Genomic DNA, 16,343 nt, shown 5'->3' on the forward strand with positions numbered 1-16,343 from the left:
CTTGCAACTGATTGGAACGATCAATCCTGCAACCAATACGCAGTTTTGTTACATGCTTCACTGTCCCTTAAGGCCAAACCTTTGCTTGATTCAGGTAAAGATGTTGGGACAAATCCACCATTTGTTTTTCTTACATCCTCTGATGCTTTTTTTCTTCAGAGAGCTACTTCCTCTACATGACTGGTCTCAAAATCGAATCCTCAAGGGCAGGTGTTCTGCATCCCTGGCCCTAATTGAAAAGAAAACGCTAAACTACCTCTCCAACTTGCAGTCAAGCTCTGCTAATGACCTAACATTAAATTCTTGAGTGTTAAAGCAGAGAAGGGACCAAGAGTTGCAGGACATGGGCCGCCAAGGACAGGTATTTGACACCAAAGGTTTAGAGGACAGGTGTCAAGCTCCAGTCCTCAAGCGCAAGTGTCTTGCAACTTTTAGTTGTGTCTCTGCTTTAACACACCTGAATCAAATCAGATTATTAGCAGTGCTCTTAAGGAACTTGACTGCATACTGATGAAGTAAGTCAGCCATTTTAATTAGGTGTGTTGGATCATGGACGTATTTAAAATGTGCAAGATACCGGCCCTTGAGAACTTGAGTTTGACACCCTGCTTTAGAGACTGTGCTGCCAATCCACTATGCCTAGAGTCATTCCAGTGGTTCAATCAGACCCAATGTCATTTGTGCATCTAGAGCTTCAAATAAGTCAAACTGTAAAATGCACATGCATCCAACTTTTTGACGCACAAAACAAGCTTGGTCTGAACCCACCACAAGATGGCATATTTGGTTATTTAGTTATGAAGCAATTCCAAACACAGGATGAAGACTTTGCTTCTAAAAAATTTATACAATCCAGCAACCTCAACAACTAAGGACCATCTGGTAGTCTTTAGAAAATTGTCAGAAAAGACCAACAGAGTTAATGAATACTCTAAAAATGTGCATAAAAAAGCATTTCAGTAAATATTTCACGACTACGAAAAGGACAGTTAGGTTAGATAGCTTGTTGTTCATTTTCTTAGCATGACAAAATGTCAGAAATACCATTTACTTCAGTACCTAAAAAAATGCTTGTGGTTTAGATTAGACTTTTTTTGATTTGCCAGTTATTTAAAAAAAATTACATTAATTAGCATAAAATGAATTTGATGGATGAAGGCAGCTGTTTATTTCTTTTTAGTTTCACAGTGAAAGGCTGACCAAACGATTGACCGGTCCTCACGTTCTCCTTTCACAGCGGGTTTGTTTTTCCATCATATAAAGTAAGGCCAAATTGTGGTGAAAGCATCATCATCCAGCCAACCAGCAGACTGGAACAAACTCCTCGCTGTTGCTTTGCATCTGACTCCCTTTATCACCATAATTACAGTTCATTATATCAGTGAAAAGCCAGTCATTAGATTATTATATTTATGATGTAAACCATCACCCTTACAGTTTAAAAGAAGTAGTTTAGTTCTTCCATCTCTCCAGCAGAAAAACAAATGTCAAAAAGACATAAATGTACGAAAAACACACTGTTTGCCTTTTTAAATATTAGGCAGCGTGCAATTAAAGCTGGAAAAATGCCTTATTTTCAGATAAGCTTTATTTTTACCCTCCCTTGGATGATTTGACATTACATAAAGCTCTTATTCCACCCACAGGCAGACATCACAAGGTAAAATGTTCAACTTGCTGCATCTGATCGGCCTAATGCATGTTATTTGTTGCTTAAGCCGTGCAGATCCATAAAACAAATGTCAGCACAGATTCTCCCTCCTGTATCCACCGCTGTTCCCCTTAGGAGCTAAGAGGCTTTAATGATAAAGTCCACCATCAGACATGTTCTGCTACATCATCTACATTTTTTGAGCTTATCCATAAAGCAGTGAAAACTGATGTTGTCTTTTTATTCATTAGAAGAAAGAAGCGAGAATAATGTGTTGATGTGAAAAGCAGATATTGTGTTTTACGACGTACAAGCAAAACATTAAGAGAGTAAGTGTCAGATTTAGTCTGCAAAGAGATAAATTTCTCCTGGTATGACTCCTGATTGCGGCTGGAATAGGATAAATTCTAATCTTAGTGTTCAAAAATATTATTTAGATTATTTCTTATTCCTCCTGGAAGTGAGCTCTTGTCCGTCTTCCCCGCTCATATTTCTGGTCTTTAAGACTCTTCTCCAACCTGACCACAAACTCCTTTTTAAAATCAGTAGAGGTAAATATAAAGTTGGCTATTATTAAACTAAAACCAAAGTGAAAAACATAAGAGATCTTGAAAAGCTCAGATTTTAAAAACCAAAAATTAAAAGACCAAGGCTGTGTCTGAATGTCCGCCCTAAGCACTATATAGGACCCAATATAGTGGTTATGCCATTTTAAAATGACTGACTGAAAATCTAGTGGGAAAAGTAGTGGATTTGAAATTTCCCACAATGCACCTTGAAAAGTAGTGATCATGCATGGTCACTGGACAAGCAGATATATCCTAGATTGCTGCGATCGCAACAGTGTGCGATGGCACAGGCACCATGTGGGAAGGCGGAGTAACATGACATGGGAACAAAAAGTATTGATAATTTGTCTGAACGTTCAGTTCAGTATAAAGTCCACTATATATTCCCCACTTTATAAAGTGATTGAGGGATTTAGGGGTTAGGGCTGACGTTCAGACACAGCACTAGTTACTTCTACGATTAGTGGATGTTAAGGAAATCTCTCACACGGCAAAAGATGGTGATGATGGAACCATTTAAAACCTGGTCGGAACCACGCAGACCCATATATAATAAAGTGTGACCAGCTATGCTTCTGTTATGTTTATAATAACAGAGACAGTAAAGAACATTACCTCACGCCCAAATTCCAGTGCTGCGCTCATAGATTAACAGCTATAAATTGCCCGAAATAAGGTTTGCCTTGTTGCTTAAAAAAGTCCCTGTTATCTAGATATTCTTGAATCAATTTATTTAGTGTAGAGGTAATAAATAAAAAAATATAAATATGTTTTATTCATGCTCTAACTCTAAGCCCGCATTTTGTTCATTTATACCCATGCCAGCACCAGGTAAATAACATGTTTTTTTTTTCCTGGTTATAAATATAAGTACTTTCTTTCCTATATTTGAGAGCAAAGCAATGCCTTGCTTAATGCTAACATGCCAGCATGATAGCATAGTGACAATTTGGCTACGTTCACACTGCAGGCCTTGATGCTCAATTCAGATTTTTTTGCATAACTGTTCACTTTTCCAAATATATGCGAATTGCATGTGATCTCCTGAGTGAACTGCATTCATATAACCTAAGTGTCCCACAATTGCAGTAGAGGACGCAATGACGTCACAAGTAAGCGTGCTCCGTGTTTACGGAAGTAAACATTGATGGTATTGCTGAAGAACATCTAGCGATCTTTCCCAACCTTAAAAACTGAATCTTTCCAAGATCGTTAAACATACAGTAAATACTACTTTCAGCATTATCATCCACCATTGTTGTTGTTTGTCTTGCCAATTTTGCGTAACAAGAAGCAGAAGAGTGACCATTGTCAGGTATTAATAACATTCAGGTCTGATGAATGCGACCTGGCCGTTCTGACACAGGTCGCATTTGAAAAGATCAGATTCGTATCGGATTCAGGACCACATAGCCAAGAGGCCTGGGTCGCATTGGAAAAAATCTGATCTTTTTTGTTCAGACTGTCGTGAAAAGATCAGATCCAGATTGCATATGGACATAAAATCCGTTTTGGGTCACTTCAGGCTGCGGTGTGAACGTAGCCTTTGACTTTAGGTTAACTGTTTAGCAAAATCCAAAAATTATCTTCCATTACTGTTTTTAGATAGCTCAAAATGAAATAAAAATGTAAATCCCTTTATGGTCCCACAATAGGGAAATTAACTCTCTGCATTTTTACCCATTCCCTCTGGGAGTAGTGGGCTGCCATGGTGTGGCGCCTGTGGAGCACTGTGGGGTAAAGGAACCCAAAATGGAGGCTGTGGGAATCGAACCAGGTAAATACACCACGAGTTAAACTATGTGGAGCTGCAAGTAAAAAGTTGACAAGTTGCTAACGTCAATTCTTCATCTAAATCAATAGAGAATTACAGTAAGTTTTGAAGAACTGCAAAAAATTCACAGCATGGGCAAAATGAAGGTAAAAACTCAGGTATCCCTGCGGCCACGCTGCTGGCATGTCTAACCCAGAGGTGTGGTGCATGTAGATGTTCCTTCACAAGGTGGATTTGCTTTTTACAACTTAGATCCCAGAAAGCAAGGCAAGTTGGAATAATCCCTGAAGACTGACAGAACGCTCTAATTTACAGCTCAAGGGCTGCTTAAGAAGAAACTTTATGCTACCTCTGGCCCCCCCCAGACGTCGACAGGTTAAAGGGTATAAATGTGGAATAAGAATGAGCAAGCCTCAAGCAGTCAGTCACTCAAAAACATATGTGGCAGCATATGAACCTCTATACAGACTATTCTAGAAAACTGTATTTTTTTACTATCTGATGGTGAATATACAGTAGTGCACACACACATATCTGCAAACATCTTGTCTAATTTACAGTAAATGACCCGTTTTCATGCTGCCCTTGCTGTCAAGGGTAATAAAACTAACTTACAATAGCATTTCCCCACAGTGCAGTCAAAAGAAGAGCTCCTCCCTGCTCCTTAGCTTCTTCATTAAAATGTGCATTTTGAAGAACAAGCGTTTCTCACATCTTGAAAGGACGTTGATGACTACGGCGAATCTCTCAACTTCTTTTTTTTTTTTTACATGAGAAGAATGTCAGCGTGATCTGGGAGGAAATAGCCAGCAGGTTCATGAAATTATAAATTGAATTTCTTTTTTTTTTTTTTTATGTCATCAACGCAGCAGTAGAAATATGCAGCAATAAATGAGATATTTCCGATGCAGCTATAGTTGGTGATGTGGGCTGGGGGCCATATTTGGAGTCTGAGGCTTCTGAAAAACTGTTTTGGGATAAAAGAAAATTGTGAGAATCCTCGCCATAAAACTTTATGGATCGACATAAAAATTCCCTGCTGTAATGGCGAATGCAATTATGTTTGGATGCGCTGGAGATACACTATATTACAGAAAAAGGTAAAAAAGAACAAAAAAATGAAGTATATATATATATCAAAAACCATCTTTTGTTATTTTTAGTTTATGTTGGAGGCATGGAAATCGTTAAATATTACTACTATAAAATAGATCAATTTCAACCCAGCTAACATGAATTTAGAACGAGTTTCTGTAAAGGATGAACTCCTAATAAAGCTATTTATTGCGTTTTGTCAAGATTAAATAAGATAGACTTTTAATAAAAGCAGTGATGAATTCATTCCTATTATATTTATCCAATTCCTATCTATAAAAAAAAAATAAAATAAAGAATCCCTGAGAGACAGTATTTACCCCTTAGGGAAGGATTCTGAGACTGATAACATATTTGATCAATACAACTGATAAATTGTTTATAATATAATTGTAATATCCCATTGATACAGACCTTTCATCTTTCTCTACAGAGTTTTGATAAGTAGCCTGTGCTGTAAATGAATAAGGCAAAGATGGGACGATCAATGGGAGAGAACATGACAAAGATACTGATTAAAGTGACAAAAAAAGAGAAAGCTTAATGTGGATTTGTTTTCATTTTATGCTTTTTTTATGCTCTCTTTTTCAGGGTAAATGGTGGTTGAGATCCTTACCGAACACCTTGAGGAAGAGCTCTCTTTCCTGAGAGCCCGCCTTGTTGGAGGCCTTGCAGGAGAAGGTTCCTCCGTCAGACTGGCGGATGTTGCGGATGGTAAGCATGCTGCGGCTGCCTTCCAGCTTGCTAAAAATGTACTTTTCTGACGGCTCCAGCTGCTGCCCCTTTCTGTCAGAAACAGAAAGCAGAGGAAGAAGATGAGGATAGATATTTGGTGGTACTTAAGACTGCATCTAATTTATCATCTTCTAACTCTACTATCGGTCCCATTAAACATTTCAGGTGTTTTTGCATCATCTATATCATTACATATTTTAGGATTTGGACTACAGCACCTCCTAAAATGATGCACTTAATGCTGTGCTGACTTTATGTTTTTTTTCACATATTGGACTCAGTTTGAAAATTAATCAAGGGGAAAAAACAAACAAAAAACAACCAGCTAAATTGATCCATGTCTGTTTAAGCTTCTGAACAGAAGCATAACAGTGAGAAGCAGGTTTGGAGCCTCCCCCGCTTGTTTATTTGCAGCTGCCTAACCAGCCGTGTAATCCAAAAGGGTTAAGAGACTGCTGACGTTGGGAGGGTAAATTTGACATTTTCCCCATACTGGTACAAATTTAGACAAGCTTATGGATGATGCAGTGCCTAATTTAGTGCTAGCTGTCAGTCTTGTTTGGTAGGAGTTCCTCAGCTGCTAAACCTTGTAATATTTACCTCATCTAGCTTGAAAGGTTCTCCAGATTCTGTCAGATTGTCATGAAAATTGAAATTTTCCTTTCATAAATTAATTATGTTGTTGATCTCTGTGAAAGGAGTTCTGCCAAAAGTACTGTATATCCATAGGAAATACTCATATGTTTTATTTAAAACACACACACATAACAACTCTTTACCATAAGCTCCCAGTATGTCATAACCCTGAGCCCATGCTCCATCTCTGGGCTCACTTCCTTTTTATGCACCTGTGGATTCTCTCTTGCAGACCTTTTTTGGGCGCTCATGTCAGCCTTCATCACCTTGACATGGGAACTAACCTTAGAAAGTAAACAGCCTGGGATTCATTACTTTTCAGGAAATCCCACCTCTTGAGACCACACTGTTTTTTTTCTGGTTGTGGATAATTACCAGTCGCTCCGTAATCAGAACAGGTTGCACAATCCATACCATCAGCTTATTTGCACATGTGCATCCAAAAATTTTATTTTCTTTCTCCCTAATTTTAATAAGTTGCAACTAAGCTGCAGAAACGTAAATGTTTGTGTTCATTCAAGCCTCACTTTCCTCAACAAACACAGTGAAGCTAATGTTAGATTACCTTATACAGTACCAAACGTAACAATCATTGCAGAACACATTGTGCTCAAGTTTTTTTTAATGATTACTTCACTTAACTAATTTATAACTCCTTAAGAGAACAGTTATTCGCCTGAAGAATGCTTTGCTAACATTACTTAGCCACAAACAGGAGGAAAACGAGGTGTTGGTGGAGATTGTCAGTCATTGAGGTCATAGTCATTCCAAAAAAGTTTAAAAAGTCTTGTTTTTGGCTTAGAAAACCTGAAAATTGAGCCAAGAAAACAGGTCAACTCCTTAGTAATGGGGAGTCGCTGAGGTTGTTATTGGCCAACAATACCAGATACTGGCCTATGCGTGTGAAAAGGGAGTTGTTAGGGTCATTGTTGGCCTTGCTGACCAGGTGAGATGTTTTGGTCCTATGCATAGCGATGGGGGCTGCAATGATAGCAGGAAGGAATCAACTCTATCGCTGCATTGTAGGTTTTTTCTGTATGTATGCTTGGCCTTAAAGGTTGGCTCAAAAATGATCCCTCTTGATCTTGAGCACTTTGTTACGGAACAGAACTAGAACTTCCCGGTTCAGAACTACAACCCCGACACCAAAACATCAACTTATGGGTGTGTTTTGACACAGTCCTTAAATCTGATATTACATTCTCAAGGTGTGGTATCTTTAAAAGCATTAGAAAAACTTTTTCTCTCTCTCTCCTCCTTGGACTTCGGCCTGATGCAAGGAGAGACACAACATTCTGGCTGAACTTCTCGTTACCCGTGGTGCAATCTCTGGTTTGTGGCCGTTGGATGGCTGTTGCTAGCAGTGGATTGGGAGTGTTCGCCGCTAAAGTATTGGTTGCCATGGCAACAGAGGCATTGTTTTCCCCACATCACTCGTTCACATCACATCTATTGTGTTTATTGGTAATTGTTCATTAATGGATTAAGTGAAAAATTATTGATTTGAATGTTGTAAAGACCATTGTCACACATCTGTTTGTTATATATATAATTCATGCTGCTAATTTGCTGAAATGCATCACAACAGCTGAGGTAATGAACTCAACATTATCAAACACTATTTTAAGAACTAATTTGAACTCTTGTATGTTTACTGATTTTTTCATGTAATTTGTGTTTATTCCAGAAGCTTGTAGCGTTTTCAAAGTTTATTGAACAACATGAAAAACCATGATGGGGATTATAAGGTTTAATAAAACACACATTGTTGTTTTAATTATAGTTGTCTGTCATTATTTATCCAGCAGTGGCAGGTTCTACAAGAGCTGGAACAACTTCCTTTGAGTTAACAACTTGAATAGAAAGAGACAATGTCCTTGCAGCATTAACTGAAGGTGAAGACATCCTGGATTTTAACTAGTGGCCAAAAAAGTCCAGCCACAAAGGCAAGCCTTTAATAACACCTATTATTTTAGCTTATTGGCAGTTATAATAATTTAACTAAAGATTATTAGTTGATTTTACCCTTAATTTGAATGAAATTTATTAACTATAACTTAAAGTTCTAATTAAGAATAAGTCAATATTCCGCTGGTAAAATGTTCCGGGTCAACACTGAATGAAAATGTGAATTATTCAGATCAGCTTTGACATATAGATAAAATTTATACCAAATCATGCTGCAGCTACCTCGTCCTTCCTAATCTAGAGCAGATGAGGCAGGATGCTCCGAAAGTTTTTGATTTGACTTCTCCTGTTTCTTAAAGTTAATTTGTATCAGTTGGTATTTTTTATATTGTGTATAGTTGTAAAAGGAATTTTTTTATGGCCTTTTATTTAATGCACTGTTCAAACTGTTGAAGGCCTCATCATATTCTTCTGGGTATGAGAGTACAACAAACATCTACAGGGATTCTTACTATTCTTAATATAACCTTATTGGTAATTTTACTTACACGTAGGTATTTAAAAAAAAAAAAAAAAGATCCTCTGAAATCTCAATGCAATCTATAAATATTTGCATGCAATTAAATAAATGTTAGCAAGACTGACAGGTTGAACTTATTTAATATTAACCTTATTGGAATTTCAGATATACTAAGGGAAAATACATGTTGATCTCTTTGAGCAGGTTGCCCACAAATTCATCTTATTTACATAAATCCGGGAAGGGTTAAAAGGCCCTTTTCCAACTTATAAAGGACCATTACTCTGGAGATTGAAAGATTATTCACAAATGGAGAATCTACCTGAACAACTAACACGTTCCAATATTCCCAGGAGCTCATTAACAATCAAATTCACAGCAAGGTCAGAACATGCAATCTTTAAAGAAACTGAAAATTACTCCTCAGACTCTGGACCTCATTAGCATGTTAAAGCATAGGATGAAGCATTTCAAAAATTACTGTATAAATAAAGATCATTTAGAAACGTTGCCTAAAAAAAAAGAATATATGTGACTTAGGTTTCCCATATTGACCAAACCTAAAAACTTACAGATGTATAGAAACCAAGTTAGGATACAACTTATCGAGGTAGCCTAAAGCTTATTAATCGTGTTGATTGACAGGTAACCATTTTCATAAAATCTGGAGTTTTATCTAAAATACAGCGAAAAAAAATATTAAATTGATTCTGCATCCTTGTCATGTAAAACAATCCTGCATACTCATTATAATTTCTTTTAAAACTATTCGAGTCTGGTCCTACAGATGGATGAAAAGAAAGCGCCCTCTTCTGGATGACACCCACACTACAACACTAAAACAAGCAGACTTTCTACAGTAGCAGCCATTCAAAACGGCCCTTCCCAGTCAAACGGCAGCCGAATGGCAGCCCACAGCATAATCCTCTCCAACTTCCAGCCACTGGAGTGATGCCCTCCCTCTCCTGGGCGTGCATATTCTTTTACTCCATCCTTTCACTATATTACTCAATGAATGCGGTTTTCAGTTTTCCAAACAAAGCCTTTCTAATCAGCTTCTCTTTAGATCCTAATGACAGAAAGAATATTTTAGTACAAATATTGATATTTAAAAAAAATTGTAGGGGACCAGCCAAGGGCCCTTAAAAGATAGCTACTAATGTAAGTTAATAAGATGAAACAAATATAAATCCAACTAGAAAAGCAAAGAGCACACAGCTCCACCAAGCAGCAAATTTAGCCCCATACTGTGACTGACATGTTCTGGATCATTACCCAAATTTTAATGAAAGGTTCCTTGGCGTGAGGTGCACCTCTGGCATAAATTTCCTTGAAATACTTTTATGAGCTCATAAGTAAGGCACAGCGTGTGTCTGCAGCCTCTGGTGTTTGCTCTGTTCTCACATGGCTCCCCTTTCTTGTGCTTTTGTGTTTTTTGCCTCCAGTTTAATACCTCAAACCTCTTAAGTCCAAAGCTGGATCTGTCTGCCAGCTTGTTCTGCCAAATAATAATAATAGAATCTTTTGAAATATTACTGTAATCAGATTGTGATCTGGATTATCCCTAAATTTATTGCTCCTTGAAATGAGGCACACCTCTGGTTAAAAAAATCATTAAAATCTGTTCATAAATGGTGAAGAAATACTGCTAAGAAACCAACACACATGATCAAAAACATAATATCCTTGATGACGATAATAACAAGCCATTATTTTGCATTTAACCTTACGTCAGTTAGTTGTTTACACATCATCTGAACAACCTTAATATGCTACATCAATGATGCAAAAGAAATGGTGAATTGTGGTTTTTAGTTTTCCAAACAAAGCCTTTTTAATCAGGCTTCCTCTTTTTTACTTAATGTGAATAAAGGCAGAAGCTGGTGAGATCAGATACGTTTATTATCACTTCACAATATATATACCCAAGATTGAAGAAGGATTTCATTTCTTCTTTCACCATAGTCATGGAGACAGGTATTTATTTTTCCCTTCACAAGCCTAAAACTTTCAGAAAAATCTAGAGGAACATATATTTAGAGAGTTATATGTTTTAAAAAGGGGGATTTCTTTACTCTAAACAAAGCCGTTAATCCTCCATCACTATGCCTCTGACTCAGTCTCCTTGTCATGCAGGAAAAGCAGGAAGGGAGGATAATTTAAAGTCGACGGAGGAAACACCAAAGCAAAGTAATAATAACTTTACGAGCCAAAGAGGAAATGAAGAGAGGCCTCATCTTAGCTGTGGACGGTCTAAGACGTGCAGCAGCAGTGAATGTCATACTGAGTGACTACTGACAGCTAGTCTATTACTAAAGATTCGCAGTGGATGAGGTGAAACCTCGTTCTGACAAGAAATGCAGCTGTGAAGTTGGAATATGCTTTGAGGAGTGAGATCAGACGGAAAAACTTGAATTGGGTTGTGATTTGTTGTTTGCGTTAAAGCCGTTTTCTTTGTTCTGCTGTATGCAATTTGCCTCCGAGTGTGTTTAAGGGGCCCACAGGCATGAAATGCACCTCTACTTTTTCAGACTCAGTGGGCGTGTTGTTTATCTACTGCTGAAATGGGTTTTTAATATGATAAGTACAATACTGGTGTACATATTCTTATTTATATTATTGTTATTTTTTATTTGACCTATAGTGAACTGATTAAAACGAGGAGTTTCCATCCATGCATCATCTTTGCCTTCTTACCCAGCTGAGGTCACCAGTCCACACCGTTATAAGGACAAACAATCCTGCATGCAAAGGCAATAATAGGGCGATTTAGAGAGGCAAACTCCTATCCGCAGTATGTAGATCAAAATGTGTGTTTCTGAGAGAAAATTGACAAACTTTATGTAACATCGCAGTGCTTTAGTGCATAGAAGCATCTAGATATACTCATGGCAACTTGCCTAACTTTTGCAAGTGGTCTCAATTTCAGGCTTTCTAGCTGGAGGCTGTCTCAGTTCCAGCAGGGACTTTTAGATAGGCATAAACAGGATCAAAGCATGGATTCATCCTGCTTTGTGTCAAAGCATAATGCAGATGGGTGGTGTTGGGGAAAGGGGGGTAGTTTAAGCACACTTTGGGCTCCTACAGCACCAGTTGAGCATTGTTTAATCATCCTCATGCAGCATTTTGTACAAGACGCAAATGAGAAAGAGACAATTTGTTGTAGGAGTATTTGTAGCATGAAAATAACATACTTGAAGCTTTTCCAGGCCAAGTTATAAAAATCCCAGTTAAATAAAGCCCAATGAATGGCTTATAACAATCTGTTAATTATGACACCAAGGTTATAAGTAGCCGTTGTCAAAGAAACGTTTAAAGTCAGTTTAATTAAAACAAAATGATCCATTTTGTTTTTTAATTGTTGAGTTCTTTGTCTTTAATTTAGCATCCATTTACTTCTAATATCAGGCTAATGTTTACCCTCACAGTTTATTAGTTAAGACAGTTCTTAGATAGATTGATAGGTATGAAACACCAAAACATCCATTCATTTTCCGTCATGTTTATCCCAGCTGAGGTCGTTAGGGGTGCTGGTGCCTGTCTCCAGCCGTCAATGGATGAGAGGCGGGGTACACCATGGACAGGTGGTGAGTCCATCGCAGGGCAACACAGAGACAAACAGGACAAACAACCATTTACACTCACACCCAAGGACAATTTAGAGATGCCAATTAATCTAACTCTATGTGGATATAAACCAAGCTGGGAAATGAACCTGGAGCATTCTTGCTGCAAGGCAGTAGTGCTACGCCACTGTGAAGCCAAACCAAAATATATCATGATAAAAAGAAATGTGAATTTCTCAAGAAATTAATTAAAATTAGGTAGATATAACAAATATTTTTTTTTTTTTATCTATCTCATGATTTGAATATTAAATATATCAGTAATTATAAAATGCACCATTAAACAAGAAATGAAAGTTAAATTGTTATTTTTCGGGGTCACAGACTGAAATGTTATGGAATCTATAATCCTATAATACCGCCACCAACATGCTTCACAGACCAGGGTACACATTACTCCACACATCACATTTAGATTTTTTACAGACCAGATCTTTTCCCCCCTTAAAATCAGCCCCTCTTAGGTGCTTTGTTTAAACAAATTCATTTTTTATTTTTATTTTAAATGTTATACTTCTTCATCGGCTACTTAGTTGACAGTGTTTCAAAAAGAAACTAGAAATGCACTTTGAGAGGTCAGACCTCGACCAAATAGCTAATTTCCCTCAAAATATTGTGACTTACACCTTAAACTAATACTTGTAATCACAGAATCTCTCAAAATATTACAATTTCTAATTTGTTGGCATTAACGATACATACCTACTCTAAACATTTCAGTTAAATCCGTCCCTAACTTTTTAAAATAATTTTAGAAACAAACAGACAAAGCATTGCTAATAAAACATAACCTCCTTGGAGGAGTTAAGAACGTAAGACAGAAATGTAACAAAATGTGGGTGAAGTGAAGTGGCTGATTGTTCTGTATTAAGAAAGCCGTGCAAATTTTTATTTTTTTGCCTGTTTTTTGTCCCCCAGACTTGAGGGAGATTTCTAAAAACTTTATGCAAAAGATATAGCAAGTTAGGCAAAAGATGTTTCAAAACAACTCTGATTTGATGAGAGAAAAGACCTCCAAATAAACTAAAAACAAAAAACTGCAACATTGTTTAACCAAGACTTACATTGCTCTAAATTACAAGTTTTTTTTTTATAAAAATAAAAACTTGAACATGTCAGGACTCCTGTCTTTGTGTTTGTGTTTCTTAAGCTACTGACTGCCACTACCTTGCCAGTTTTGGGAAGTCATCCTGCAAACTGGATTTCTCTGACCTTCTTTCCCTGGAAGGATCAAGTGAGCTTCAAACTGAGCTGGGGTTCAAACAGGAGGTTTGGATCCACTTTCCCCAAGAGATCGTTTGAAAGGGATTATTCTCCACTACGACCCATTCAAGTACCGCAGGAAATCTCCGTTCACCAACTTTCAACCGCATTCTGTGTAAACCCTGTTCCGCCCTCCACCGAATCAGACAAACACTGGAACTACAGCACACAGACAGGAGTAAAGGATTCAACTACTAATCTGGAAATGTAAGTCAGCAACCAAATCCTCTTCTCCAAGTTCACGAGTCAAATTCCTCACTGAGCCTGAACTAACCGCTGTGTCTTCCCCTCACTTTTCAGTTCCGGTTGAGCAGTGTTCAGAGCAACACTTCTCCCTCTGTTTAACCTCTTCAATAAGACCCGTTACACCTTTTCCCTGGTCTCCCTGTTCGTTTTTTTGCATTTGGGTCTGAACTTTGCAAAATCATGACAGCACATTTGTTTTCATATAGGACGCGTCCAATCTTACACACTTAATTACTTCCTAGAAGGTGGCTGATGTTCTTTCATTTTAAAAAGGGATAGGTAGATTAGAAACAAACTGCTGTTGTATAATGCCGTTATATAGATGAAAGTAATATGAAAGTAACGATAAACCAACATGAACTCTATCCTCTCTATGAACAATTTTGTGTCAGTTTATAGTTAAAATGAACAAGCAAAAAGTTCAGTTCATACAGATGAAAATGAGCTAGCTGACGTTCATTGTTCACTTTTTAAAAAATGACCCAAGTTCACAAACCTATTGATGAACTATTTCAAGTTCATTTGGTGAATTAAGCCACAATCCTACACAGTAGAACTTCATATTTCACCCTTTAAATGTGTGCTCATGACATATAGAAAGAAGCTGTCTGTTTTTCCTCTCTCCCGCTGCTCCCGTGTCCTGTCTATTAGTGAGACATCAACAAATNTTTGAGACAACTGATTCGCATTTCACTGACGTACAGATTAGGTGGTAGTAGTAACCAGCAGCTACTTTGATGTTTAAGAGAAAGTTAGGAGACGGGTTGGTTAAAAAATTTGAGATCCTGCCACCGAAAAATCTTTTTGTTAGACATACGGAGCTTTTTCAGCAAAAAAAAAAACAACAGTCCAGCAGATTGTCCTGCAGTTTCTTCCGGATGCCATTAGACTGCTGAATGTTTTGTAAAATGGGTTATTGTATTGTATTTTATTATATTGTATCATTATATATTAAAAAAATAAAAACAATTGACAACTGTAAATTTACAATCATAGGTTTTATATTACTGTTTTTATATATTTATTTTTTTTTTTACTGTTTTTCAAGGCTGCACTTTTTAAAAAGATGAAATTGTCCAGAGAGCTGTTCCAAACAAAATTTCTTTTTGTTTTACACTTGTGTAAACAAAATGACAAATAAAATCTGTCTAAGTCTAAAAATGGCAACAGATTAGAAGTTTATATAAGTTGGTCATATAATGCAAGAAGCTTGAGAAAACATAATTTGTTCTTAACTACTTAAAAAAGCTTGGCTTCTCAGAGGACCATGACTCCCAGTTACAGGTTAAACTTAACACGCGTTCTTATTGTACAAACAGAATCAGACTGCAGAGCTTCCACATTTCTTGAAATTTAGTTTCTGGCATCATTATATTAGTAAAGAGGTTAGTAAATCGTTTTAAACAGAGAGAAGTAGGGAGAGCTGCAGATTTAAAGGTGAAACAGATTCACTGGGATATGCAACATGCAATAAAACATATCTCCAAGTTTAGCAGAATGTTTACAAGAAAAAAATATGCTATACTATATTTAAAATGCAGCATATCCATTTTTTTTGTGGATGGATGGATGGAATTGTACCTCTAGGGATGCATGATACATTGATTTTGGCATCGGACTCGGCTGTTATTCGTTATTTTTTCATACATTGTTTTTGGGCCCTATATATGTAATGCACTAAAAGGCATCTCTTTTACTATCTATAAATATAAATATCAGTGTATTATGGTTCTCATGTGTTCTCAACAATAGGAAAGCATTCAATAAATATATGTTTGAGCTCATTTTTGAAAAATACAAAAACCTAATGAAAGCGTTCGGGTCTAGTAACTGTAGGTTCATCAGCCGCCACCCACTGTCCCCGACCAACTTTCATTACAAAGTTACACTCTTGATCAAAAAGGATTTCTTATATCTCTTATTTAGCAGCAGATATTTCCAAAAATAGCTCAGATGCTTTAGTTCAATGTGTCGCCTTAAATCTGAAGTGGACATGGCTGAGGTACGGACTTGTTTGCTTGTTTCTTTTTTTTTGTCCTAGTCTTCATTTGTTAGTTGATAGAACTCCACTAAGCACTCTGCCTAACTCGCATCAGAAATACCAGCAGATGAGTCTGAATCACGCAGATTAGTACGAGCCGTAGACATGCTGGTCTGTCATGCTCTTTGCCGTTATAAGTGTCGCAGGGGCGTTGCTAGGCACAAAGCTTTACTGGGGCACTGGCCCCCTACCACATATGCCCCTCCTTCATACACAAATACAGACAAGCACACTGCCCAACCCTGATACATTCCTTCCAAAATTACCAGTTGAGATATT

General features: G+C 37.3%; 1 protein-coding gene across 1 annotated transcript in view; it reads right to left on the bottom strand.

Annotated features, from left to right (window-relative positions):
* Positions 1–16,343, bottom strand: part of ncam2 (neural cell adhesion molecule 2) — a 96,764-nt gene that overhangs the window by 73,402 nt on the left and 7,019 nt on the right. Inside the window, 1 exon segment of the mRNA XM_015403222.1 lies at positions 5,706–5,875. Coding sequence (XP_015258708.1) covers positions 5,706–5,875 — 170 coding nt within the window.

This window comes from Cyprinodon variegatus, unplaced genomic scaffold, assembly GCF_000732505.1.
Source record: "Cyprinodon variegatus isolate N-32 unplaced genomic scaffold, C_variegatus-1.0 Scaffold1468, whole genome shotgun sequence".
NCBI classification, from domain to species: domain Eukaryota; kingdom Metazoa; phylum Chordata; class Actinopteri; order Cyprinodontiformes; family Cyprinodontidae; genus Cyprinodon; species Cyprinodon variegatus.